Source organism: Ictidomys tridecemlineatus, chromosome 10 (genome assembly GCF_052094955.1).
Source record: "Ictidomys tridecemlineatus isolate mIctTri1 chromosome 10, mIctTri1.hap1, whole genome shotgun sequence".
In the NCBI taxonomy this organism is placed as follows: Eukaryota; Metazoa; Chordata; class Mammalia; order Rodentia; family Sciuridae; genus Ictidomys; species Ictidomys tridecemlineatus.
This window is the reverse complement of record NC_135486.1, coordinates 60,400,776-60,426,990: the sequence shown is the minus strand read 5'-3', so window position 1 is coordinate 60,426,990 and position 26,215 is coordinate 60,400,776. Positions and strand designations below refer to the sequence as shown.

General features: G+C 44.1%; 1 protein-coding gene and 1 long non-coding RNA gene across 2 annotated transcripts; both read right to left on the bottom strand.

The window, feature by feature from the left end:
• Tsnax (translin associated factor X) lies at window positions 1-24,772 on the bottom strand. Its single transcript, XM_078023052.1, has 6 exons — window positions 24,594-24,772; window positions 24,311-24,415; window positions 18,706-18,820; window positions 16,915-17,045; window positions 5,821-5,948; window positions 1-1,770 (listed from the first exon to the last, which is right to left on the bottom strand). The coding sequence occupies exons 1-6, from the start codon at window positions 24,607-24,609 to the stop codon at window positions 1,393-1,395; spliced, it is 873 nt and encodes a 290-aa protein (XP_077879178.1). The 5' UTR covers window positions 24,610-24,772; the 3' UTR covers window positions 1-1,392.
• On the bottom strand, window positions 11,700-16,900 carry LOC144367289 (uncharacterized). The gene is made up of 2 exons (XR_013426612.1): window positions 16,205-16,900; window positions 11,700-15,802 (listed from the first exon to the last, which is right to left on the bottom strand). It is a non-coding gene; the product is annotated as an uncharacterized LOC144367289 (long non-coding RNA).
• Window positions 24,773-26,215: the final 1,443 nt, after the last annotated feature.

Here is a 26,215-nt window from a genome sequence, read left to right as displayed (position 1 = left end):
TGAGCTTAATTTCTTTATTTTATTCAAAAGACTTAAACATCTGTAAAACATTTATCAATCCATTACCACTTTATTTTTATTTAAATTCAAATGGCAAAAGTAACAAGAATGTGCACAGGGGCTAATCCCATAGAGTGGTGCCCCGGTGCAGGACAGTGCTTCGGCACAGGACCACCCACCTGGCAGCAGCTTTTGCACCAGGCCCCTGACTTCCATCCTCTTAAGTGACACTGTTCAAAAAGGGACACTGTCAAGGATTAGTTCTTACCAGCGGAGATGACCTTTCCAAAAACAAAACCCAGTGACTAGATCTTAAGCCAGCTGGTCTGGGAAGGCTGGTTTCCTGCTCCAGTCCCTTCACCCACAGGGCCGCTCCCCCTCTGAGGAGCACCGGAGACCACACCGCCATCTCAGGGGCCCAACTGTGTACCACACATCTTCTTTGGCAACTTTACCAATGCCACTGGACAACTCTAAAGGTTGGGATCAACTCAAGTGTTTCGATATTTCATTGCAATTACCTAAGTGTAATTTCTAATAGATGCTAGAACAGGAAAGCCTTCAAGCATGCCTCTAATAATGGCAAGGGGGAAAATCCCGCTAAATACTCACTAAAAGCTTATTAGTTACATACACATACATAATTCAGCTTAACCGCTGAAAACATTAAAATGTTAGCTCCAATTCCTCATCATATCTTCTACAACAAAAGGAAAAAAAATGAGGAGGGGCTGGAGATGTAGCTCAGTGGTGGAGCACCGGCCTGTCACGACAACCCTGGGTTCCACCCTCAGCTCTGCAGAAAACAAAACAGTGAAGATACTAATATCTGGGCATTTGTCCATTTTTTCTGGAAGGCTATAAACTCAAAATGGCCTAAAATTAGCCAGAACTTTATACGAATTCTTACAAAAATACCTCAAAACTTATAATTTTAAAATGTTGACAGATTATTAGTTTTTACTCCTTGCTCCATGGATGGAGCCAGTTTTGGAAGTGTGGAAGTTCAGAAGTGCAACTAAGAAATCTTTTCTATCTAAAACAAAACCACCAACTTACAATTGCTGCCACTAAAAATGATAACTGCAACATTCACACCAAGAACATTAAAAGAGGTGCTGCAGAAAAAGCAATACATAGCACTTCACCTAGCACAGATAAATGGTGAAGGTCAGCCAGCAGAGACCTCAAACAGGCACACATGCAAACACTTGTGCCCACACTTGCACGAATGACAAGAGGGCCTCAGCTGAAAACTATATGTACAGTGTGCATACAACTTAGAAGACATACAACTGAAAACACTTCAGGCCAATGCCACAGCAAAGTCCAGTGAAATGCTAAGTGATAGTCTTACAAACTGGTCTCTCAGAATCAGCCAGGGACGCTGCTCTAGGAGATGCCCTCCTCCTGATCAGGCATTTCTGTCTTCACCGAGAACACGTCTGCCAGCATATGCTTTGGGATCTCGGAGCCCCGGACCTTCAGGGCGTAACAAGCGTTCTCCACTTTGGCCAGACTCTGTTTCAGGGTGTACAGCTTCTTAGAGACCTCGTAAGGCCCAGTGTTGCCAATGAAGGAGAAACCGTCATACACCTGGCGCAAAAACTGGCTCACTTCAAACGGGGTGTCGATGTCCCCGTTCCCCACACTGTTAATACACATCCGCATCAATTCTCCAGTTAGATCAGCCACTCCCAGAAGATAATCCACAGGTGTGACTTTCAGTTTCCAAGTGACAAGATGCTTATCTTGTGCATCCAAGGAGGGCTAGAAAACAAAAAACAGAAAGCAATGCACACAAAGAAAGCTCACTGGAGAGCGCATACACGGGAACCCTGCCACCCAGTCCACTGCATCCAAGAGGAACGCAGAGCCTGTGCTGGGGAAGAGGAACCCGCCCAAGGCCTGGGGAGGAGTGACTAGAGGCCCAGGGTACTCTGAGACTCACACTGCCCCAGGAAGACCAACTGCCTCCAGCTTCACTAGACAGAGGGAAGTGTTCTTCAACATGGCCTCATGACCTGGCAGCACGAAAATTGACATTCAACTGACAATTATGCAGCCTTCCCAAGCCAGCTGGCTCCTCTCCATTCAGCATTAACCACCATGACTGGGGGCCTCTCGCTGCAGCACCCCGGCTCCCTCACACTCCTGCGTCCTTCCTGAACTCGGCCTATGAAATCAGAACCTGGAATCAATACTAAAACCTGCCCATGGACCCTTTACTCAGGAGGATGAGTGCAGCGATCATAACCACGTGGAGTGTGTTCCACTAGGAATTACTCACCAGTTCTTTCAGCGCTCCTTGGCGGTTCCCTCTGCAGCCTCCTTAAACATTCCTCCAACCTTCAACTCCCCTGAGCAACCCACTCTACCCCAAGCCTCTTGGTGTCAGCAAGCTGCCTACTCCCTGGCATCGCCTCTCCTGCCAACAGAGCCTCACTGCACCCCCAGGTGCTCCGCCCTCCCTCCTACAGGCCAGTGGTCCCTCTTGCTTTGAGGTTAACACTTCCAAGGACCTCGAGGCATCTCCTCCCACCTCTTCCAGCACCTTGCTGCACCTGGCAAATTATCATATCTAAAACCTCAGTCTCCTCATCTGTAATATGGATAACAGGACCCTCTCAGAGGTTTATTTTATGGATTAAAATGAGACAGCACTGACCCCATTCTCAGCACAATGCTCCAACACAAGTACACACTCAGTGCTGGCAGCGATCATCCAAGTGCAAACCCTCTCTCCACATCATTCCGGGTCACCTCTGTAGTGGTGACGTCAGACTAAACTCTATGAACCCTGGCTAGGTGACGGTGCAACTACAGCCGAGACTGCAGGAAGCGGGAACCGCACAGGTGGGCAGGTAAGAACTGTACTTACATAACCTGATGAACTAGTGCACTATTCTTCGGAGAAGAGTGCATTCCAAAGCCTTTAAAACCACATCGTGAATACCTGCCATGTTCCTATCAGAGACTGGCACTTTTTAGAAAAGCAGGTTGTGTGGGGTAGGGGGGGTGGAGATGAGTGCATTTACTTTACTGAGTTCAATCCTTAGCACCTCATAAAAATAAAATAAAGGTATTGTGTCCAACTACAACTAAAACAAAGCTATTCATAAAAATGAACTTAAGGAAAACATTAGTTCTTTGTTTCTACCATGATATGGAGGTTATAAATAAGTTGATTTTAGAGAAAGAAGCATGATTTAAAAATTAACAAACTTCAACTAACAAATTGGCAGCAATATCTTCCTGAAATTTATTAGTGAAGAAAAGAAATTTAAAGTACAGTTTTTCAAGATGGATACTATAGTATTTAGGGTGAAATACCATGGTATTGCTAATTTGATTTATAATGGCTTAATTAAAAACATTTAGAAAAAGTAAATATGTCACAATGCTAACAACCACTGAGTCCAGCTTGTGGGACAGGGCCCTCACTTTTTTTTCTACTCTGTACTGTTCTGTATGCTTGAGACTTTGTAATTTTTAAATTAAGTCAGTTTGACAATATCCTCAGGAGGCAAACCAGAGCACAACATTTGCCCTATCAAATCTCAGCACCAAACACCCTCAACATTAAAAGGAAATGCCATTTAGGAACGTGGCTCAGCAACCTGACAGTGCATATGACGACACAGCACCATGACCTAAAACCATCTGGCACCGAATCCTGGCACGGCAAGCGCTTTGCTCCCAGTCTGTCTGCTTCTCTGGTCACTCCTGTCTGGGGAGGAGGGAGCAGGAAGGGGCTGTGGCAATCCCAGGTGGCTAAGAAGCAGGGTCAAGAGGATCGCTTGCTTCTCACGGCAGCTCACCACCCTTCGCCAGCAGGCAGGAGCCTCACTGGTCAGAGCGGAGCTCCTCAGTCAGCATCACCCACTGTAGCACAGCGCAGCGCAGCGCAGGCCATGGGGCCCTCAAGGCCCGGCAGTCATGCCACATGGGCCCATGTGTCAGACTAGCTTCCAGCTGACCTACAGGAAGTCTACTCCTGCAGCTCCTTCCACCTCCCACCTGCCTATCCTGACTCTCTGGTGCTAAAAACAATAAAAGGAGGGGAAAAAGGCAAAAAAAAGGGAAAAAATTTTTATCAGAATTTTATGTCAAAAGATACATCATTCAAAATGGCCCTCCTTGTGGAACTGCAAATTGGTGCAACCACTCTGGAAAGCAGTATGGAGATTACTCAGAAAACTTGGAATAGAACCACCATTTGACCCTGTTATCTCACTCCTCAGTTCATACCCAAAAGACTTAAAATCAGTATACTACAGTGACACAGCCACGTCAATGTTTATAGCAGCTCAATTCACAATAGCTAAGCTATGGAACCAACCTAGGTGCCTTTCAACAGATGAATAGATATAGAAAATGTGGTATGCACAATGGAATATTACTCTGCCTTAAAAAAGAATAAAATTATGGCATTTGCTGGTAAATGGATGAAATTGGAGAATATCATGCTAAGTGAAATAAGCCAATCCCAAAAGCCAAGGCCAAATGTTCTCTCTGACATGTGGATGTTGGCTCATAGAACAGAAGTACTTTGGATCAGACAAAGGGGAATGAAGAGAAGGGAGTGGGATAGGAATAGGAAAGAGACTAGAATGAGTTGGACATAACTTTCCTATGTTCATATATGAATACATGACCAGTGTAATTCCACAGCAAGTAAAACTAGAAGAACAGGAAGTTGCACTCATGTATATATAATATGTCAAAATACATTCTACTGTCAGATATAACCAAAACGAACAAAAAGAAAAAGGGCTCACCCTGTTGCCTCAGTGTTCTTTCTATCTTAAAATCCAGAAAGAAAAAAGAAAGAGTGCTTGTTTAAAAAAATCTACCTGAAGGGAATGGGGTTGTGGCTCAGCAGCAGAGCACCTGCTTAGTTCATGTGGGGCGCTTGGTTCAATCCTTAGCACCTCATAAAAATAAGATAAAGGTATTGTGTCCAACTACAACTAAAACAAAATATTAAAAAAAAAAATCTACCTGCAAAAAGTTAACTCACAAGAGCTACATAAATTCAGACATAAGCATCATGATCTAAGTGATTCAGAGCTCTCACTATGCAACAACGACTTTACTGGATCCCTCGGGTATGGAGTATGTACATGGCCTCACTACAAAGCTTCAAGTCAAAGCCTCTCCAACAAGGCTCTGAGGCAGCACCTAGCACAAGGGGCCACTGCAGCTCACTTTGAGAAGCTCTGGCAGAGAGACTTGGCAGAGGATTGGATGCAAAATGCCTGGTTTCAAATCTTAGTGCTGCCACTTGGCTGTGTGGCTTTTTTTTGGTCCTGGGGATTAAACCCAGGGCATAACCACTAAGCTACACCCCTGTCCTTTTGTATTATTTATTTATTTTTAAATTTTGGACAGGGTCTCACTAAGTTACTTAGGATCTTGCTAAGTTGCTGAGGCTGGCTTTGAACTTGCAATCTTCCCGAAGGGATCACAGAAGCAATCCACCATGCCTGACTTGTGTGACTTCTTGTTAGCTATTCTTTAAAAGCCTAATTCCTTCTCTGTAAAATGAGGTGATAATTCTTATCTCACAAGGTTAATAAAAGAACTAATAACAGTGTTTGCTTTAGGCAGAAAATTGTTTCTTTTCCCAATGTACCCCAAGCTGTTCCTCTTCTATCCCTAACTAGAACATTTAAAAGCCCTATTTCCCTGGCTGAGAATCTGAAATCACATGGATCATGCCCCATCTCAATCTTCTCCACATGGAGCTAGTCCATCCCCTACGACCATTAAGCCATTATGTATACTATACAAATAAGAAATATTTTAAGTTCTCACAGTCTTGTTTTCTTTTCCACTGTCTTCTGTTGTAAATACCAACTCTTTATTAATTTCATCCATACTGATTAATGACCGTGTTTTGATGAAGTGCTGAAAAGAGACAGCTTCCACATATTCCTGCAGTCCTGAAAAAAACAAACAAAAACAATCACTAAGGGAAACTAAATGTATAGAACTGTCACAGTCGGAGACTTCCCCCGACCACCCATCTCCACAGCAGAGTCCACCAGGCCTGTGCTGGTGAAGGCGGTGCATACTTTTTCCCAGGCCTTTGTACCAAGCCTAATGGGACTGACCACCCCACCTCTCATGGTTAGCTAGCTGGAGCAAGGCATGTGCTCCAGTGCTGTCCCCACTGCGTCCCCAGTGCCTTGCACAGAGCAGACATAGAAACACAACTAAATGAAGACATCCATTTTTAAAAAACGGGGTATTGTAAAATTATGTTGTGGAAGAACACTTAATAACTAGGAATATGCCTGTTATGAAAACCTACAAAACACAGTAGGAACACAGGTTCACTCTGGGAGGTGAAGTTCTGCAGAGGGTGGAGGGGTGCTGGCACCACTGTGGATGACTGACACCAGGTGCTGCCTGGACCCAGCTCACAGAGGGGACCCCATCACAGGCACTGCACCTTGGGCTCTTCTTGAGCGGTTACAGAGGGTCCTGCCTGCACTGCTTTAATCATGTCCCCTAAAGTCTGACATGCTATATCTGACCTTCAAAAAGCAATCATCTAAAGAGTATCACCAAGTATTGGTCCTGATCTGGTCATGTCAAGCCACTGCAGAATAGACCAATTTATGAGGTCAAGTTTTCTTTGTCCAGTGTTTTTTTTCTTTTTCTTTTTTTTAAATTTTAGATTTACTTAATTAGAATGCATTTCAATTCAGAGTACACATACACAGCACAATTTTTCATGTCTCTAGTGATATAGGAAGCAGAGTCACACCATTGGTGTCTTCCTACGTGTACCTAGGTACCTACGTGTACCTAGGGTAATGATGTCCATCTCGTTCCACCATCTTTCCTACCCATGCCCCTCCCTTCCCCTTCCTCCCTTTTGCCCTATCTAAAGTTCCTCCATTGCTCCCATGCCCCCCACCCCCATTCCCATTATGGATCAGCATCCAAACATCAAAGAAAACATTCAGCCTTTGGTTTTTTTGGTCCAGTTTTCTTAAAGTGGCACGAATGTTTTATGAAGTGATATTGACTTCAGAAAAAAGTCACATGGTAGAAAAAAAGCTGGACCCCTCCCCAAACTGTCTACCCTGCTGAACTTGACATTACTTCACACATAGCTATTTCTAAGACCACCAAAATTTTTAGCAATACAATATTATTCTTTTGTATCACTTGGGAGCACCGTGTTGCAGAAGCAGATAGAAATCTTGTTTGATTGCCACATAATGTAGCTTCACTAAGATGGACTTTAAAACAAACATTTCGGTAGGAAGAGCAACTCGTAACACTCCCACTGCCAGAGCAGAGACCACAGCGCCTGCTGCACGGTATTCACACGGAGCTCCAAGCCAGGAGGTTGGTTCCACTCAATTTTACTACCTACAAATTAATTTGGTGGGGGGGGTTACTGGGTATTGAACCCAGGGGTGCTTAACGACTAAGTCACATCTCCAGCTCTTTTTTAATATTTTATTTAGAGACAGGGTCTCACTGAGGCCTAGTGCCTCGCTAAATTGCTCAGGTGGCTTTGAACTTGCGATCCTCCAGCCTCAGCCTCCTGAGCTGCTCGAATTACAGGCATGTGCCATCGTGCCCAGCTGCTAGTTTGCTTTTTGACTGATTATTGGCTTATTCTGTTACAGTCCAGATCTAGGAACCTAGATTTAGGAACGTTCCCCAGAAGTCCATGTGCTGGGATATGTAGCAAGTGGAAGGACTGGACTGAGAGCTGTAATACCATCAGTGGATTAATCTAGTTAATGGATTAGTGATCTGGACTCACTAGGTGGTGACTGCAGGCAGGTGGGACATGATTAGAAGAGAAAGGCACTGGGGGCCTGCCCTTGGGAACTCCACCTGGTTGGTCAAGAGCCCAGCAGCTGTCCTCTGCCCCCGCCCTCCCACCTAGTGCTCTGCCTCTCCTCAGGCCAAGGGCAGAGGAGGCCCTGACCACAGGACTTAAGTGTTCTGAACCATGAGCCAAAATAAACTCTTCCTCTAAGCTGTTCTTGCCAGGCATCTGGACGGTGGTGGTAAAAGGCGAGCGTGGCTCCACCTGTCACTGAACTGACTCCTCCTCAACTACGCAAGGCACTCCAACTCACGGTGCCTACCCCCAGCTCAGCTCCCTTCCTCCTCTTGCATGTCCACAAACTCCTTAAAAGGCTCTGTTCAACCAAGTGACACAGACCCAAGGAGAATGTCCTTGTGGGCTGGGGATGTGGCTCAAGCGGTAGCGCGCTCGCCTGGCATGCGTGCGACCCGGGTTCGATCCTCAGCACCACATACCAACAAAGATGTTGTCTCTCTCTCTCTCCTCTCTCACTCTCTCTTTAAAAAAAAAAAAAAAAGAATGTCCTTGTATGCCACAGACGACCTGGGAAGGCAGAATCTCAGCCTTTCACTGAGCCCAGGGGTCCAGATTAGACACACCTTCTCCCTACTGGTCTCTGTGAGCAAAACAGCAATTTAGCAAGCAATGCTTGTTCACCATAAAATGAATTCTGTCACCCTGCTTAGAGAATAATGGTGATTAGAATCCTTTTGATTTTGTTTTTAGAATTAGTTTCATTATTGCCAGGCATGGTGGCACACAACTTTAATCCCAGAGGCAGGAGGATCATAAGTTAAAGGCCAGCCTCTGCAACCTAAAGAGGCCCTGTCTCAAAAGATAAAAAGGACTGGAGGTGTGTGGCTCAGCGTTAAAGGCCCCCTGGGTTCAATGCTCAGTCCCACCAAAACAAAAACAAACAAACAAACAAAAATATCTTAACCATTTTTAATTGTACATGTCAGTGGGTAATAAATACATCCCTAATAGTGTACACACCATCACCGCCTTACCCTGTGTGGGGTGTAGGCTGCTGGGGCAACCCAGGGCCTGTGCATGCCAGGCAGCACTCTATCACTGCACTACGTCCCCAGGCCCTCCAGAACCCCCTCATCTTGCAAAATTGGAAACTTCTTTTAAGCAGCATCTCCCCGTTTTTCCCTCCTTGGATACCAGCAACTACCAGTCTTTCTGTCCTGGTTTTTACTACAGACCTGGCATAAGGGGAACCACAGTATCTGTTCTGTGACTGTCATTTCACTTAGCTTAAAGTCCTTAAGTCTCATCCATGTGCATCATGAGTCAGAACTACCTTCCTCTGTGAGGTGAAGAAACACTCAATGGTATGCACAGGCCACATTCTGCCTCTCCGTCCACCCTCACTCAGGTGGGTTCAGGTCACTTCCAGCTTTTGAAGAATGCTGCCGTGGACAGGGGGCAAGCACCCGCTCAAGCCCCTGCTGTTAAGTTTCATGGATCTTTACCAAGAAGCCCCGGATAAAACTGCTAACAATAAAGATAAGAAATGAACAACAAGTCCTGGGCCGCTCTCAGTGCCCATGGAACCTCGCTTGGCTGCATTACCGACAGTCAGTCCTTCCTTCATAGACAGCTGAGGCCTGAAGTCAGGTGAAAAGGGCTGTAATTCAAATGCTCATGCCCTCCCCGGTTTTACTTGCTTTACATGCAGCTCCACATAAACATGCGCACTGTTCTCACCTTTTCCCACTGAATTTCCACTACAACTTTCCCCAATGCTAGATAAGCAGAGTGCTTATCTAGCAGGCATGAGGCCCTGGGTTCTATCCCCAGGACCACAAATATTTGGAATTATCTAGACAGTTGTATTTGACTTATAGTTATTTTGGATTTGAGTCCATTTAAAAAAATATATTCTTACAGAGAAAACTCAGAATCAGAAGTCCTGATTTATTCATTGGGAAAAAGTCATGCAGAATGTGAGGACCCAAAATGTATCTGTGGTGCCACTCTCTGTCAGACATGGGTAGCTATCTGATGTTAGGTCTCAGGTTTTCCTGAGGTCATGTTAAATTGTCATTGGGACACTCAGGATATGTTTGACAAAAGTCACTTCAGAAGTAAGGTGGCCAATTCTGTTCCACAGAAATTAGGTTTCATGTTGTATCACTGAGAAAGTTCAAGGACAACTGGCCCAAAATACCGAACGGCATTTTGATCACAAGTAGGTAAAAGGATGTTTAGACAAGCTGTGCTTCAACTTGATGACAAGGACATCCGTTATGTTCAGCATATAATCCCCAAGGTGAAAATTCTCAGCCTACTGCCACATGTCATCAAACAATGCCTTCCCCTTTGCCTTTACCTTGGATAAAATCCAATCAGAATTATTTACAGAATCAACTTCCAGTAAGAGGGACGTCTGGAGGCTGACTTCATGTAATTTATTTTTCTCCTTGTTTCCCTATTGGAACATATACAGGGAAACTCAATAAAAGGCTTCCAATTATCTTTGCTCGTTCTTTTTTTTTTTTTTTTTTGTAGTTGTAGATGGACAAACTGCCTTAATTTTAATTTGTATGTGGTGCTAAGGATCGAACCCAGTGCCTCGCACATGCTAGGCAAGCACTCTGCCACTGAGCTACAACCTCAACCCCTCTCATTCTTATATTACATCTTAAGCAATACACAATCAGCCCAATTCTCCATCAAAAACCAAATGCAGGGCTGGGGATGTGGCTCAAGCGGTAGTGCGCTCGCCTGGCATGCATGCGGCCCAGGTTCGATCCTCAGCACCACATACAAACAAAGATGTTGTGTCCGCCGAGAACTAAAAAATAAATATTAAAAAAAAAAATCTCTCTCTCTCTCTCTCTCTCTCTCTCTCTCTCTCTCCCCCTCCCTCTCTCACACTCTCTTTAAAAAAAATATTAAAATAAGAAAAAAATAAAATTAGCAGTCAAGACTGTGGACTCATTCTTAAAAAAAAAAAAAACAAAACAAATGCAAGGGCTGGGGTGTAGCTCTGTGGTGGGGTGCTTGATTGGCCATGTGAGAGGCCCTGGTTCTATCCCCAGTGCCAGCAAAACAAACAAACAAAGCATATAAAGGTAAACAGGTGAGACAGCCTTTGTAATAAATCGCAACCTCACATCTCAACTTCATTCACAGGCTTATGATGCTTTCTAGAAACTGTTTTCCACAGGACTTAGTGTCCTGCCCTGGGCTGTGCCTGAGAGGAGGGAAAGCAGGTGTCCACACGAAGGCTTGCAGGATGGTAACAGAAGTGCCACTCACAGGGGCCAAAAGGGAAACTGAGCAGGTGAGTCAACGTGGTACCCTCGGGTAACAGACTGCGAACAACCAGCGTGGGGGACATGTATGGGAAGTCCCGATATATACCAAGATACAGATAGCCTTGAAAACATGATGCTACCCGAAAGCAGCCCAACTCAAAAGGCCACATGTTGCTTAACTACATTTACAGAGAAATTCATACATACAGAAAGGAAATTAGTAGTTGCTAGGACTTGGGGCAATGGCAGATGATGTGGCACCACACTGTTGTGTGCTCCACCACAGTGTGATGGAAGAGAGTCTTGTGAGGAGAAGGGTGGGCCTCTCTGACTTGGTGCACTAGCCTCAAAACAATGAGAAGACCCATCCTTACCAAGTGAGACCTGAACTCCAGAGAGCCCCAGGAAAGCAACAGGAATGTTCAGAGGTATAAAGAGGTTTGAAACACCTCCAGGGTGGGAGCTGATGTCCTCCACCACCCTTTGAATTATAAAATCACTTACAAATTAGCTGAATACTCTCAAATAAAATGAAAATCTCCACAAAAAGTTTAAAATCTAAGAATAGGCATATACCCAAATTTTCCGCTAAATCAAAAGGACCCAAAATTACCACACTGGGCAGAGAAAAATACTAGTCATCTAACGTCTCTTGTTCTCCTTGGTACAGAGAGACCTTATTTCCCACTCTCCTCTGCAGTCAGGTGTGGCTGTGACACTGGCACATAGGAAGTGGCCAAAGTCCCTCCTGCAGGTCCACAGTTGCCCCAGAAACCCTCAGTACCTCCCTCCACTCTCCTCCTTCCCCAGCCTCAGTCCTGTGCTGACGCCCTGGTGGTTCTGACACCGATGACAGTAGAAGCTGAACAGCGCATCCCTGAATGATCAAATGGGCAGAGCACGCTCAGCACCACTACTGCACAGCCCACATTGAAAAGAGAAGGAAGTCACTTCCACCTTGGCAAGCTACCAGGATGCCACCGGCCAGCCATTTGTGTCCCCACTTGGCTTTACTTTAACTCACCAAGGTCTCTGGCACTTCTCTTAAACAGATACAGATATTCACACCCTACTTTGTTTTCTAGTATGCCTTCCCAGTGTTGCTAATATACTGAAACTATCATATTTCTCTGTATGACTATAATGGACTTCAGAACCTTTTTATTGGAAAATACTTGGATTAAGTGTGATACATTTATATTGATCCAATTCCAGCTACTGTGTTTAAGAAATAGCTCCTGGAAACATTTTCTTTTAGAAAAAAACAACAGTAAAATTAAAAACTCATAAAAGCAAACCATCAGATAAAGGATATGGTTGGGGGGAAAAAAGGGTCTTTTAAAAAAATAGTTTTATTCTTCATTCTTTCAACATTTTTCAAGTACATACAAAAATAAAACCTTTGCAGAGATTTGAGTCTACATTCCAATAAGGGAGAGGAAGACAATGAAGAAACAGTGTAAGTTGTTTGGTGGTATGAAAAAAGAAAACAATTAACATATGCTGGTTTATAAAAAGAACCTTAATATCTGGGGAAAGCAAGACAGAAGCCCTTACTAGGACTAGATTCTAAAGTCAAGAGGTAAACTGAATCCACTCAGAGACACCAAGGATACCCTTGGTGGCTTATTACCTTGGGCATAACTTCTGTGAGCCTTGATTTCTTATCTTGTAAAATGATAAAAATAATCTAGGGGTACTGCAAGAATTGAAAGAAATTATGAATATAAAAATAGTGGCTTAAAAAAATACCTCCAACAAGCTCGGTGCGGTGGCACACGCCTGCACTCCCAGCTACTTGGGAGGCAGTCTCAGGCCAGCCTGGGCAACTTAATGAATCAAAAAAATAAAAACGATGGTGGTGTGGGGGTACAGCTCAATAGTAAAGCACCCCTGGGTCCAGTACCCAGTACAAATTTTAAAAAGGCTAGGGACAGAGTTTGGTGGCAGAACGCCATGGGTTCAATCCCCAGTACTACCAATCAATTAAAAGGAAAGAAAGCAATATGTTGAGAACAGACCTTCGGTTTTGCTGTTGTTCAACACAAGGATACTCATGTCTGTACTCCACAATACCCCTTAGGAAATGGCCTGTGTGCCACTATACTTAATAGGCACAGAACTCTTTTAGTTCAATGCCAGAACTGTTTTATCTCCAAGTCAAAAGAACAACTACTTGGAGTAACACCAAGACAAACAATGACAAGCAGCAGGCATTTCATAAGCACCTTATTGTTAACATACTCTAATTGTAAATAGTCAATTTTATTAAATAAGTGTCAGAAAATTTTTTAAGTCCTGGATACTCTTTGGTTGTTTTATTCCTTAACTTTAAAAACTTTTATTGCTTCAATTGAAATAACTTTAAGGACTTTCTGCAGCAAAATGGGCTATAAGGAATCAAATCCCTACTTTTAAAAATCCACGAGTAGGTTATTCTCAAAGAAAACTCCAACAAGGGCCTGAAACAGACTATATGGTATGCACGAGCATCCTCAGTGACCCAGTGAGCAGAAGTCTAGAGCAGCTGTGCTCATCCCACTCTCTCCCAATCTGAGAAACACCACTGGCAACCAAGGCAGGCCACACCGCAGAGCTGCAAGGTGTCTTTGGAGTGGTTATGCATGTGGCCCTGGCTGCTGGCACTCTTTCTCCACCCCTCACCTGTGAGTTTAGTGAAGGACATGCCAAGTAGAGCCAATGGGCCAAATCTCAAATGTCCCACTCGGTGCCTGGGGAATAGTGAAGAACAGAACCTAGCCATAACCTGGTAAGAAACCTGGAAGCTTGATCCACACATGAAAAATGACATCATTTCTCACATCTGCAACACCAACACTGTGATGAAAACACACAAGCTTTTATAAAGATACACAAGAGTGTGTGTATGTATGCTACCAGGGATTAAAGTCAGGGTACTAAACTACTAAGCCACATCCCCAGCCTTTTAGATTTTATTTTGAGACATGGTCTCAGCTATGTTGCTAAGGGCTGCCCCAAGTTCTGAGGCTGGCTCTGAACTTGTGATTCTCCTACCTCAGCCTCCTGAGTGGCTGGGATCACAGGCATGTGCCACTGCGCCAAGCAAAGATACAAGTTTTAAGGACAGATCAAACTGACAAGTGGGGACAACTGTGGTCAGCTTTTATATGTTGCCATTAAGTTTTTGCACGACAGGTTTCCTGCATGATGTGAAGGAAACAATGCCAGGAATACAGAGCTCTTCAAACCCGCCTTCAGTCACTCAAGCCAACAGGAAGCTCCAGAGACCTGCAACTGGGACTCTGCTCACTGTGATGCAGTGAGACAGGCTGTGCTGCCACTTCAATCAAAGTCTTTCTGGAAACCTGGCTCCCCAGCACCAACCCCATCAGCCAGTGTCCCTCAGGATTTCATGTGCACACCCACCACAGCTTCTACTGAGACCGGCTACCTTTCCACTGCTCCAGGTGGCGGTGTAGCCGTGGGAGGTGAGGTGGCCATAACTCACCAGGTCTCCCTTGAGAGTATGGCACTCAGGTACAAACACACTGCTCCTGCCTCATCTCTGACAAGATCCATACCCAACTGCAGCCTGCAGGGCACTTTGGACAGAGTTCCAATTTACCTTCTCCCCACAGCACCTCCACTAGGAGGAACAAAGGTGGAGTACAAGAGTGTGAGGCAGAGATGGCCAACAATTCCGACCCACCACCAGCCAGGAATGAGAGCCAAGGGAAGCCACCAGAGGTTTTGACAGAGAGCACCACCCCTAAGAATGCATGGCTCTTCCACTGAGCACACCACACCTGTACCACAGCACTGCCAGAAAGGGAGGCACTGCCCATGTGGTCTCCAATGCAAAGAGACCCCTTGGTAAGGGAGCAAAGAACTCGTGTGTCAACACCAGCTTTTCTTGGTTTTAAGAAAAAATGAGGTGCAGTTTACCTACGCACTACACAGTCAATAAATGAATCTTCACGTGTGTTTATCCATGTAACCACCCAGATCAAAATGTAAAACATTCCCATCACCTCAGGAGGTTCCCTCATGCCCCTAGTCAACAACTCTGCCAGCTACTCCATTTCCTGGAAACCACTATCCTCCCTTCTGTCTCCCACATCAAACCTGCCTGCACTCACACATCACCTAAGAAGAAAGACACAGCAAGTGCTCTTCTGGCCTGTTTATTTTGCCCAGTGACCATGAGATTCCTGTGACACTGCTGCAGGTATTTGCCATTTTTATTGCTTATAGTAGATTTCATAAAACTATATCACTCACATATCTACTTTCCTACTGACAGACACTGTGGTCACTGTTCAATTCAGGCATTATGACAAGAGCTGCTATGGGCCTCTTCATGTCTTCTGTGGTGTGCAACGTAGGCTCAGGTCCAGATGCCGCCAACTCATCCTTTAAGTCACTGCTCATCTCTGTAACTAGGCCACGCTGGGGGCAAGGGGAGCTCATTGTGGTCCTACTTCTGTGTTATGCAGTCAATCAGGACAAGAGCACCTTCTCATATGCACATCAGCCATTTGGACGGTCCTTATTTGGCTGGGGAGGGTAGCCTCTGTCCAAGTTTTTTCTTCATTTTTACAATATTTTTCTTTTTGATGATTTATAAGAATCTTTATCCAAATGTGTATTTTAAATGTCTTCTCTCATGTTTCAGCTTGCTTTTTCACTTCCTTATTAACGACTTTGGAGAAATAGAACACCTTAATTTTAATGATATTCAATTGATCCACTGTTCTTTAACAGGTGCTGTATTCTGTCATTCTGAACTTTCCCGCACCAGGTCATGAAAATATCTCAGATATTTTCTGCTGGAAGCTGGGCTTAGCTTTCCCCTCACCTTCCCACCAATATCTTTGGACTTCTCACCCTAGTGAAATCCATCTTATCTGAGGTGGTGCCTTCTGACAACACAAACTGAATGCATTAAACCATGCTCATTACTGTTGGCTATTATTTAAAAACAAATAAGCCCCTAATACGAACTAACAAATGACAGAATTGGGTCCTTAACTCCTCTGAGAATGGCTTCGACAACTCCTCGCAGACCTGAGCTTTCATTTTAGTCTCCAACAATGTAGCTCACCTCCAAGACCCCACTGCACACACAGCGATCATCTGCCACCAAAGCTGAAAGACAATTCATCATTTCTGATAAACAAGTGCTGAAACTAGACACACTCTGAGCAGACGGCAAGTGAGCACGTGTCCCAACCTTGCTACAAGTCCTGGGTACACCCGATTGGCATAGCACCTCTCTCAGCAATGGACTTGGGTTCAGAAGAGGACAGAGAAAGGACTGAGAATTCTGAACATTCATTCAACTCATGGGACAGCGATGACCACCAAAATTCTTTAAAATAAACAGATAAAATCCAACCCTATCCCGAGGCTCCCAGATGGAGTCACAGTGGGAGACATTTGGGTTCATCTGGCTGAGGGACAAACTCTCCTCCATGAATTACCAAAGTACAAACTGAGAATCACTATGAGACTTTCCTTTAGTGAGAAATGAGATGTGCCCTGTCTACTGAATAAAACCAAGAAAGTTCATTCTACTATCTTTATATTTTCAATTATCTTATTATATCAGTCAGAAACTATTGTTACATAGTCAGAAAAATAAAGCCAACTGAATGTTTTCAGACTGTCTTCACATTACCCAAAAGACCTTGTTTTTTTTTAAACAGCCAATGTGATTTTACCAGATATCAATTAAAATTCATGCGACTCACACATAAATCATGTAGCATTTTTTCTAAAACACAGCTGCCACTGAGGTGAAGGCAGACTCACCCGTGGTGATGGCTCGGTGGAACTGATGCATGTCTTCTCCTGACAGCTCCTGGGCTACCTGCAATATTTTTTGTCTGACACCATCCAATTTAACTTCTGATTCAGTGAGTATTTCTTCCATATCAGGAGCACTATAATTAAGATATTGGAAACTTTCAGAACTTCAGCCAGATGCTTTAATAATGAAAAACCAAAATCATCCAAATATGAATTAACTGGGACTAAATATCTATGTATTTAGATACTTCTAATCCTTATCTACAATTATATTTTATTAATAGGATGGAAAATGTTGTAATATACTACTAGGTACAAAAATTGATTTTAGACAGATAAGAAAAAGATCAACTGCCACATTCAATGAATATGTATGGCATATCTGCTTCCAGTTAATGGAATAAAAATTAGAGTATTAGAGACTTATCTTAAAAGTTCTAAATGGTGGTGCATGCCTGTAATCCCAGCTACTCAGGAGGCTCAGGAGGAGAACTGCAGCCTCAGCAGCTTAAGGACCCTCTGTCTAAAGAAAATAAATAAAAATGGCTAGGGATGTAGTTCAATAATAGAGTAACCCCTGGACTCAACACCCAGTTTTAAGTTAGGGTTAGGGATATGGCTCAGGGATGGAGCACTGCAAAACACTGGGTTTGATTCCCAGTATCATGCAAAAAAAAAGTTTTAAGTTAGTGAAGGAATATCTCAATAATGCTTTGGATAACAAAAGGCTATCACAGTTGGCCTTACCTAATGCTTGATAAGATACACAGTGGAACATCAATCACAGCTATCCCTCTGGAGTGGCATCTAGAATTTGCAACTAGAATCTCTTTTGGAACAGGACCCAGACATATGAGCTGGGGGCTCCAGGGCAGGCACCTTCTACCCCACATGGAACAGAGAAGCAAAGGAAGCTGGCCAAATGAAGTATGAAGCAAAGGAAGAGGCAACAGTGAAAACTGGGAGACACACAGCAGCATCTGCGTAATCACTGCCGCGCACTTCCCTGCTCTGTTTAGGCTACTCTAAGGTGGTTTCTTTACTTTCAGCAAAGACATCAAATACAGACAGTCTGCCTAGAACAAGAACATAGTAAGCTGGGCGCAGTCGCACACGCCTTTAATAGCTCGGGAGGCTGAGGCAGAAGGATCATAAGTTCAAGGCCAGCCTTAGCAACTGAGCAAGACCCTGTCTCAAAAAAGGGCTGAGGATGTGGCTCAGTGATTAAGCACCCTTGAGTTCAATCTTTGGTACCAAAAAAGAACAATGTAAAGTCCTAAAGGAAGACAATAACAGAAAAGTCAAACAAAGAAGAGCTTTCAAAGACAAGCAGTTGACAGTACCACGTGCTACAAGAGGTAGAATAAAACAGCAGTGTATATACTACAGTTAACAGTATGAAGGTAACAGAACAACTTTAACAACTGAAAGAGTGCAATGAGTTGGAAACAAATGAGAATGACCATACCTTAACATTTATTTAATATTAAATTTTCACACCTATTAACAAAGTAAAATTTGAATGTATTAGGCTCTAATAAATAATCCAAATTTTATTTTCCCAAATAGCTATATCTGAATGATTGATCTTCATAAAACAGAAAATCCCTGGCTGCTCCAAAATCAAGAATTTTCCCCACCTATTTTTAACAAAACATTTAGTTTTAAAATGTACTCTCTGATCCCAATATATTCCAAAGACACCACATCTGACAGCAAGTGACTGTTCATTGAGGTATAAAAAACATATGTAATTGTATCCAACTGTAACAAATTTTAAACAGGCTTACGCACCTTGTAATCCTATGGAGGAGAAAAATGGTTCTTTTACTTTCAACGGTTATGTCCCGGCTGAGTTTCACCAGCCTCTCATACTTGTCATGCCGCGCATCCAGCTCCTGCTGAAACGCTGAAAACACAGTTGACCGTAAGCAGGCGGGCGCTCACTCAATCCCTCATGCAGCAGGCCGCAAGGCGAATGCAGACCTGGTCGAAGCCACCTGCCTTCACTTGACAAGGAACATGAGCAGAACATGCAGTCACTTAGTCTCAAACCAGGAAGGAGGACACTGTCCTCCAAATACCTTTCTGTACATGACAAGGAGGCACAGAAACACACCATTCCTGAATCCCTGAGGCTAACAAAGCTCATGAACTGCATTAAAGCAGCACTGGTGGACTAAAATGAAGATGAAAGGAGCTTTATGAACCAAACCTCAGTTCCTTAAAAGCTAAAAATATGACTATCACACGTAAGTATCTAGTAACATCCCAGTCAATTTATTATAAATCATGTGAACCTGGGGGCTGGGCTTGTGGCTCAGCGCCAAAGCATGTGCGAGGCCCAGGGTTCGAGCCTCAGAACCACATAAAAATAAAATAAAGATATTGTGACCAACTACAACTAAAAAATAAAATATTTTTAAAAATTAAAAAAATAAATAAACCATGTGAACCTAAAATGCACATTATTTCACCTTGTTACTATACTGCATTCAAACCAAATGTACTTGAAAAAATACTATTTTCAAGAATTAAAGAGGGAAAAAAAGATTGAAAATTCACAATCATTATGATTGTGAGCTAAACCAAACAGTATTCAGCAAAGACCAGCTGAGAACTGAGTCAGACAACACAGGATGTGAGAAACCTAGAAAGAGGGGCTGAGGCTGGGGCTCAGTGGTAGAGCACTTGGATAGCACATGCGAGGACGGGGTTTCATCCTCAGCCCTACATAAAGATAAATAAATAAAATAAAGATATTGTGTCCACCTACAACTAAACACAATATTTAAAAAAAAAAAAAAAGAAGAGAAGATAAATCATAAAGAGGGGGCTGGGACACAGCCCACTGATGAAGTGTCTGCCTAGCATGTGCAAGACCCTGTGTTCAACCCCCAGCACCACACTTAAAAAAAAAAAAAAAAAAAAAGGAAAGAAAGAAATCAATCAGGGGTTAGGGCTGTAGCTCAGTGGTTGAGCGCGCATCTTGCATGCGTGTGGCCCTGGGTTCGATCCTCAGCACCACATAAAAATAAATAAATAAATAAATTATAAAGATTTTGTGTCCCATCTACAACTAAAAAAATACTTAAAAGAAAAAGAAAGAAATCGACCAATCAATCTAGGAAGAGGAGAACCAAGGAGAAAACTAGAAAGTAAGAGTTCCCAGAACAAGGGAGACTGAAAGCAGCTGTGGTATTCAGTTAATTTACAGTCTGATGATTCATCCTGTCACTGTGAAGAGACCAGAGTCCCCACAACACTATGTAACCACGAGAGTCTCCTTCCCCACTTTCACTCCTCTTTTCCTTCTTGATTATAGAACAAGGCATTGCACAATCTCTAAAACGTCTCGCCCCAAACATCCTTTGCTTGTATGTGACCACTCTGACTCCTATCCTGTTTTTCCTGATCCTGTATGAGCAATTACTGCTAAAGGCACTACTGAAGGGAATTTCTGTTTATACTGGTGAAATATAATTGCTTTTAAACTAATAAATTTTCATTTCTTCTGCTCAAATTGTTTTTGACAAATATTAGAAAAGATTTTTATTCTAATTGCCTTTATTTACAAAAAAACCTAATTTAATAATAATCAAACACAAAGTGTTTTTTAAGCTTCTTAAAATAATCAACTCTTCACCATGAACTGCTGTTTCAGTCTCAAGATGTTTTCTTTACTAAAATTTATACCAAGTAACAAAATTATTTTTATTACTTTTTAAAAGACCCCATCTGTGGCATTGGGTATACTTATAATGGAGAAAAAGGTTAATTTAATTGAAAGAAAATATTTTACCTTTTCTAGAATAAAAAAAAAGCTCATTTTATTATACTACACAGAAAATACACATATATAAATAACAAAAACTAAAACAGTCCAACACCAGGAGTCTCTAGACATATTAAGATCACCTGCAGGAAAAGTAATGCATAGAATCCAAGATATTAAAATAGTGAAATCACACCCTCCCTGGCCTGCATACTGCTTTCCTGCTACTCCTGTTTCACACTGCTGCCACTCTGTAACATCATTCCCACTGACCACCTCGTGATCCACACTTCATCACTCGGATGTGTGAATGGCAGCTGCCCCTTCTCGCTTCCTCTCTAGACCCTGACCATGCTTTGCTGGTTCCTTATTTCCCAGCATTTATGTTTCACCAGCTAACATTATATTGTCTACTTATCAGTGTGTTAACTGGTTCATTCATGAAGGCAAGAGCTCTATCCACACCACCGCATCCTCAGAGCACAAGACAGCGGTGAAGGCCCAGAAACAGATGTTGAAAAACACTTGACTTGCTAGCTAAAGTCACCGTAGTACAACATGCTGGACAAGAGCACATCTACAGTTTGAAATTAATCTACCACCTGCCAGTGGAATGCTATTTCCCATAAACAAAATTTGTGAAAAGATACTACAAATCCACCTTCCCTCTGAGCACTAACTCCAGCACGCAATGAACTGTCCCTCCCTGTAACTGTGAACAGCAGCCTTTCTAAATGGACGTTATGCTGCTGGAATTCACACTATAACTATTCATTAGAGCTACTGATACAAATCAGTTCTAAAGCACTGTTCAATCTGCTGCAAGGCCTTCCCTCATGTCCTGCTACCTGCAGAAAAGCAGCACAATCCATTGGCAACTAAAAAATATTTAAAAAATAAAATTGATATTGTAAAATAAGATTTTAAGTTTCTTTACTCTTATGCATCAACAGTAGTAAAATATTCATCTAATGACTCCTTTTAATGAAGTAAGTTTTGTACCTTTGACAGCAAAGTATTTCCTGAAGCACCTTGGGTTTAAGTTTAACCAACTACATCATCTCATCACATTTTCTCTGTTAGATAGTGTTCTCATTGAAGACCTTCCTGGGGCTGGGGCTGGGGCTCAGAGGTAGAGCACTTGAATGGCATGTGTGAGGCACTGTTTTCCATCCTCAGCACCACATATAAATAATACAAAGTTATTGTATCATCACAACTTAAAAGGAAAAAAAAAAGACCTCTGCTGAAACCTCCTCCCACAGACCTGTAATGTTTACAAGGACACATGGCAATCTTGGAGAAGGAGAATATTTTAATTTGCTTAGAATACAAAATGGCTAGAAGGCAAAAACTGCACTTAAAAATACTGTTAATATGCACAAAGCAATTATTTACTCTACAAAAATGAAGAGGACAAAATCACCTTATTTCTAAATTACATGGAAATTAAAGGCTCTACTAGAAACCAAAATATTCTTAAATTGCAGACATGTCTTATTTGGGTTCTCCCACAAAGGAGGCTTACAATGAGCATTTTGTGCAAAATATAAAGACATGCCCACCTTCATGAACATGAAATGTGATCATAAAATGACACAAACTGCTTACAAAAATTAACTTTAATTGTCACCCATAAGATAAAATAGCTTTCCACATACAATATGTATATCTCCAGAAAATAAATGCCTTTTTTCACATTGATGACTTTTTCCTTTTCTTTGCTTGTCTTCCTGTCATCATGGCTTCACCAAGTTGTAACTGACACATCAAAATTGTGCACACAGGCTGGGGATGTAGCTCAGCGGCAGAGCACTTTTCCAGCATGCACAAGGCCCTGGGTTTAATCTCTAGCACCAAAAAACGATCATGAGTACATACAGCATACAACCTGATGCTGGTACACATGGACACCGTGACATCCTCATGCCAAGGAGCACACCCATCACCTCACAAAGGTCTATTTTTATATGGCTGAGAGTATTTCAGAGCTACTTGGCAAATTTCAAGTATCAACTTTCCAAATTCTCAAGCATCATCATTGAAATGCCCATAAACCACTTACTTCTCTCATTAATGACCTTATTTCAGAAGCATTTTCACTCCAAAGACCCAGGAAGTTGCCTGGCTTATAGGGAATCGACAGATGTGTTCTGCCAAGAATTAAAAAGCAAGAACTTAAACAAACTATTAGCCAAGTTAGTAGCTGGCCAGAACCTCAATTATAATTTTTATAAGCAGCTTTTATTACTAAGATGAAATTAGGCGAAGATTTCATCCAATATTTCAAGGTAATAGACACTTATTATTTAATCATACTTCAAGGCTCACTGTGAGCTGGATGTGGTGAATATAAAATTAGATAAGATACAGTTGTTATCCTCAAGGAGCTCAGACCAGTATCAGAGATAAAACAAATAAATAAGATGTAATTGTGCTATAGCAAATATATATATTAGATTTAGCTAAGAGATATCAATAACCGTCTCTTCACTGGGTGGATGGATAATTAACATGTTTACCACCAACAAGTTACTTGAACCAGATCTCAGAGAAAATCATGATTCACCAAATAGGCAATGAAGGCACTGAGTTAGGAGCAACTCCAAGCTGAAGAACTATGTGCTCCAAAGCAGGCAGAAATGCAAAACATGCCAGAAGTAGCTAGTGCTATATGGGAATGTGAATGCAGAACACTTGACTTGCTAGTTTCTCCCCCAAGTATGTAGCTGTATCAGTATGCTCTCTGTTCAGTTCCAGCTAATTTTCTTGAATCACTGGAGATCACTGTAGATACTGTGCTAGCCTCAAAATATCTGTGACTCTCCCCTTTTAAAAAATGAAACCTAATTCCTTTCCCCTTAAACATGAGGTAGTTTTAAAACTGCCTTGCTTCTAGCAAATGTGGTAAAAGTGACAATGTGTGATGTCTGAGGTTTGCAGGTTAAGGACCCATGGTTTCTTCCTTATTCTCTTTAGGGAAAGTAGGTACCATTCATAAGGACACTCCCGCAGCTCTATGGCCAGGAACAGAGAGCTGCTTGTAGTCAGAAGGCTTATACTGTGAACAGCTCAATCCCTCAAGCCCCAATCTAGCTTCCAATGACTGCCAGTCAGAACCGGCCAGGTGAATACCTTCCTTGTTACTGAACCATAGAAACTATGCAGTACAGGTCAGTAGACAGAGGGGGCAGAGAACGTGTGTCTTGTGGTTTCAAAATGGAGAGAAACCTGACCAGTTTAGAAGGCTGAGAACAAGGCGACCATGGATCTATACGCGTATGTAATCCACTTACAATGGTCCCTTCCTGTGTCAGATCACAACAGTCTGCCTTCAAAAGACTGGTTAACAAAACTAACACACAATGAACACGAATATGCTAGGCAACTAGCCGAGGCACCACGACCAGGCCCAGGGCAACGTCCAGGCCCGTGCCGTGCTCAGTACCCACTGCCGTTCACTCGTGCCCTCATGCCAGCGTGGGGGCAGCGGGCCCTGGAGTCACGCCTAGACTCCAGGCTTTCCAGGCAGAACCACCCGCGTGCCCACAGCGGCAGCCCGGGAAAGCAGGTGCACACGGACGCGCCGCGGCCAGCTCCCGCCCGCCAGCCCGGGGCACTTACACTTGAAAGCCAGCATCACCGGCGACGACGCGCTCACATCCTTGCCCTCTCTGCGCTGGCCGTGCGGGAAGTTGTCGTGCTTCCTCTTCCTGAAGCCGCCCGGGCCTGTGCAGAAGAGAGGGGCGCTAGGTGGACTCGCGCCGCCGCGCCCTCCCGCCCCGGCCTCCCGCGCCCGGGATCCCCGGGCCTCCCGGCGGCGGGCGCGGCCGCTGCGATAGGATGGCGGCGCAGCCCGGGACTCGACGGTCACCGCGCCCGCGCCCGAGCCCTCCGGGGACGCCACCTTCTTTGCCGCTCATGTTGGGCTGCCTTCGCTGGGACGCGCGGAGACTACAGGCCGCGGAACGCAGCACGGCGCCCGCGCCCTCTACAAGACAGGACAAGGGCCTGCGGGAAAACCGCGCGATGCGTGACGGCCACACACACCGGAAGCCCGCTCGCGGCGCTCCCCGGCCGCGCACACTTCCGGCTCCGTCGCCGGCGTTCCCCGGCCGTGCACACTTCCGGCGCGCGTGCTGAGTCCTCGCCGGCTCTCTCCCGGCCGCTCTCATTTCCGGCCCCGCCGCCGGAGCATCTCCACCGCTCGGCGCTGCCGCCCTCCGCGCAGTGCCCGCAACCTGGGCACGCAGGCGCAACTGTAGCCCGGAAATCCGACGGGCGCCGGCGAAGTACCTGGGCCCGCACTCGGTCGCCCTCGGGAGACGAGCTTCTTCGAGGACTTGAGGCGTAGGGTGTTCTGGTCACGGCTCCGGGCGTGAGCCTCAGACTTTCACACTGCGCCCCCTCAAGGGCTGGCGGCGGCACCGCCGGGTCGGGGACTGCGATGGGCAGGACCTACGCGTGCCGGCCCGCAGCCCCCTGGCTGCACCCTCGCGACGACCCCCGAGCCCGCCGGCCACTTGCACGGGGCAGGCACGTACTGCAGCTTTCCTGTTGAGCTAGGAGCGAAGGCGCACCAGGGCTGCGCGTGTTAGTGACGAGGCCCATCAGAAGTGTCCTAAACCAGGCGCGGAGGCTCAGGCCTGTGGTCCCAGCGACTTGGGAGGCTGAGGCTAGAGGCTGTGAGTTAAAAGCCAGCCTCAGCAACCTCAAGGCCCTAAGCAACTCAGTGAGACCCTGTCTCTAAATAAAATACAAAATAGGGCTGGGGATGGGGCCCAATGGTTGAGTGTCCCTGAGTTCAATCCGTGGTACCCGCCCTCCCGCGCCCCCCCCAAAAAAAAGGAGAGCCCTAGGAATGTTCTTTTCCCAGGAGAGTAACTCATCGACTCTCGGCACACCTTTGCAACCCTGAGTGCGAGCTTGACTAGCCAGATTCCTTGCAAATAAAGGAGGCTCCTGGGGACCTTACATGTGGGTATTAGGCATATGATTCTCCCGAATGTGTGACTTCTTACCCTGGTTGACACCCACAGTATTCCACTACCCTTATTATTATTTTCTTTAGTTGTAGACGGATAGATACCTTTTATTTTTATTATTATTATTTTTTATGTGGTGCTGAAGATTGAACCCAGCGCCTCACAGGTGCTAGGCAAGTTCTCTTCCACTGAGCCACAACCCCAGCCATCCACTACCCTTTGATTAGAGGTGACATGGCTATGGAAAAAAAAAAAAAACACTGATATAAATGTAGTAGTTTTTCTAAACGTTATTTTTTAGTTGTAGGTGGACACAATATCTTTTATTTCATTTTTACATGTGGCTGAGGATTGAACCCAGTGCAGTCTACCACTGAGCCACAACCCCGGCCCCTAAATGTAGTAGTTTTAATGTGACTTCCTCTAGCCTCAAGGAATCCAGTAGTTAGAACATTTGTAGAGTACATTTGTAGAGTCAGTGCTTTTTTTTTTTTAAACCAGTCTAGAATAAGGATTTTTCTCCATATCTTTAATTGGTTCATTA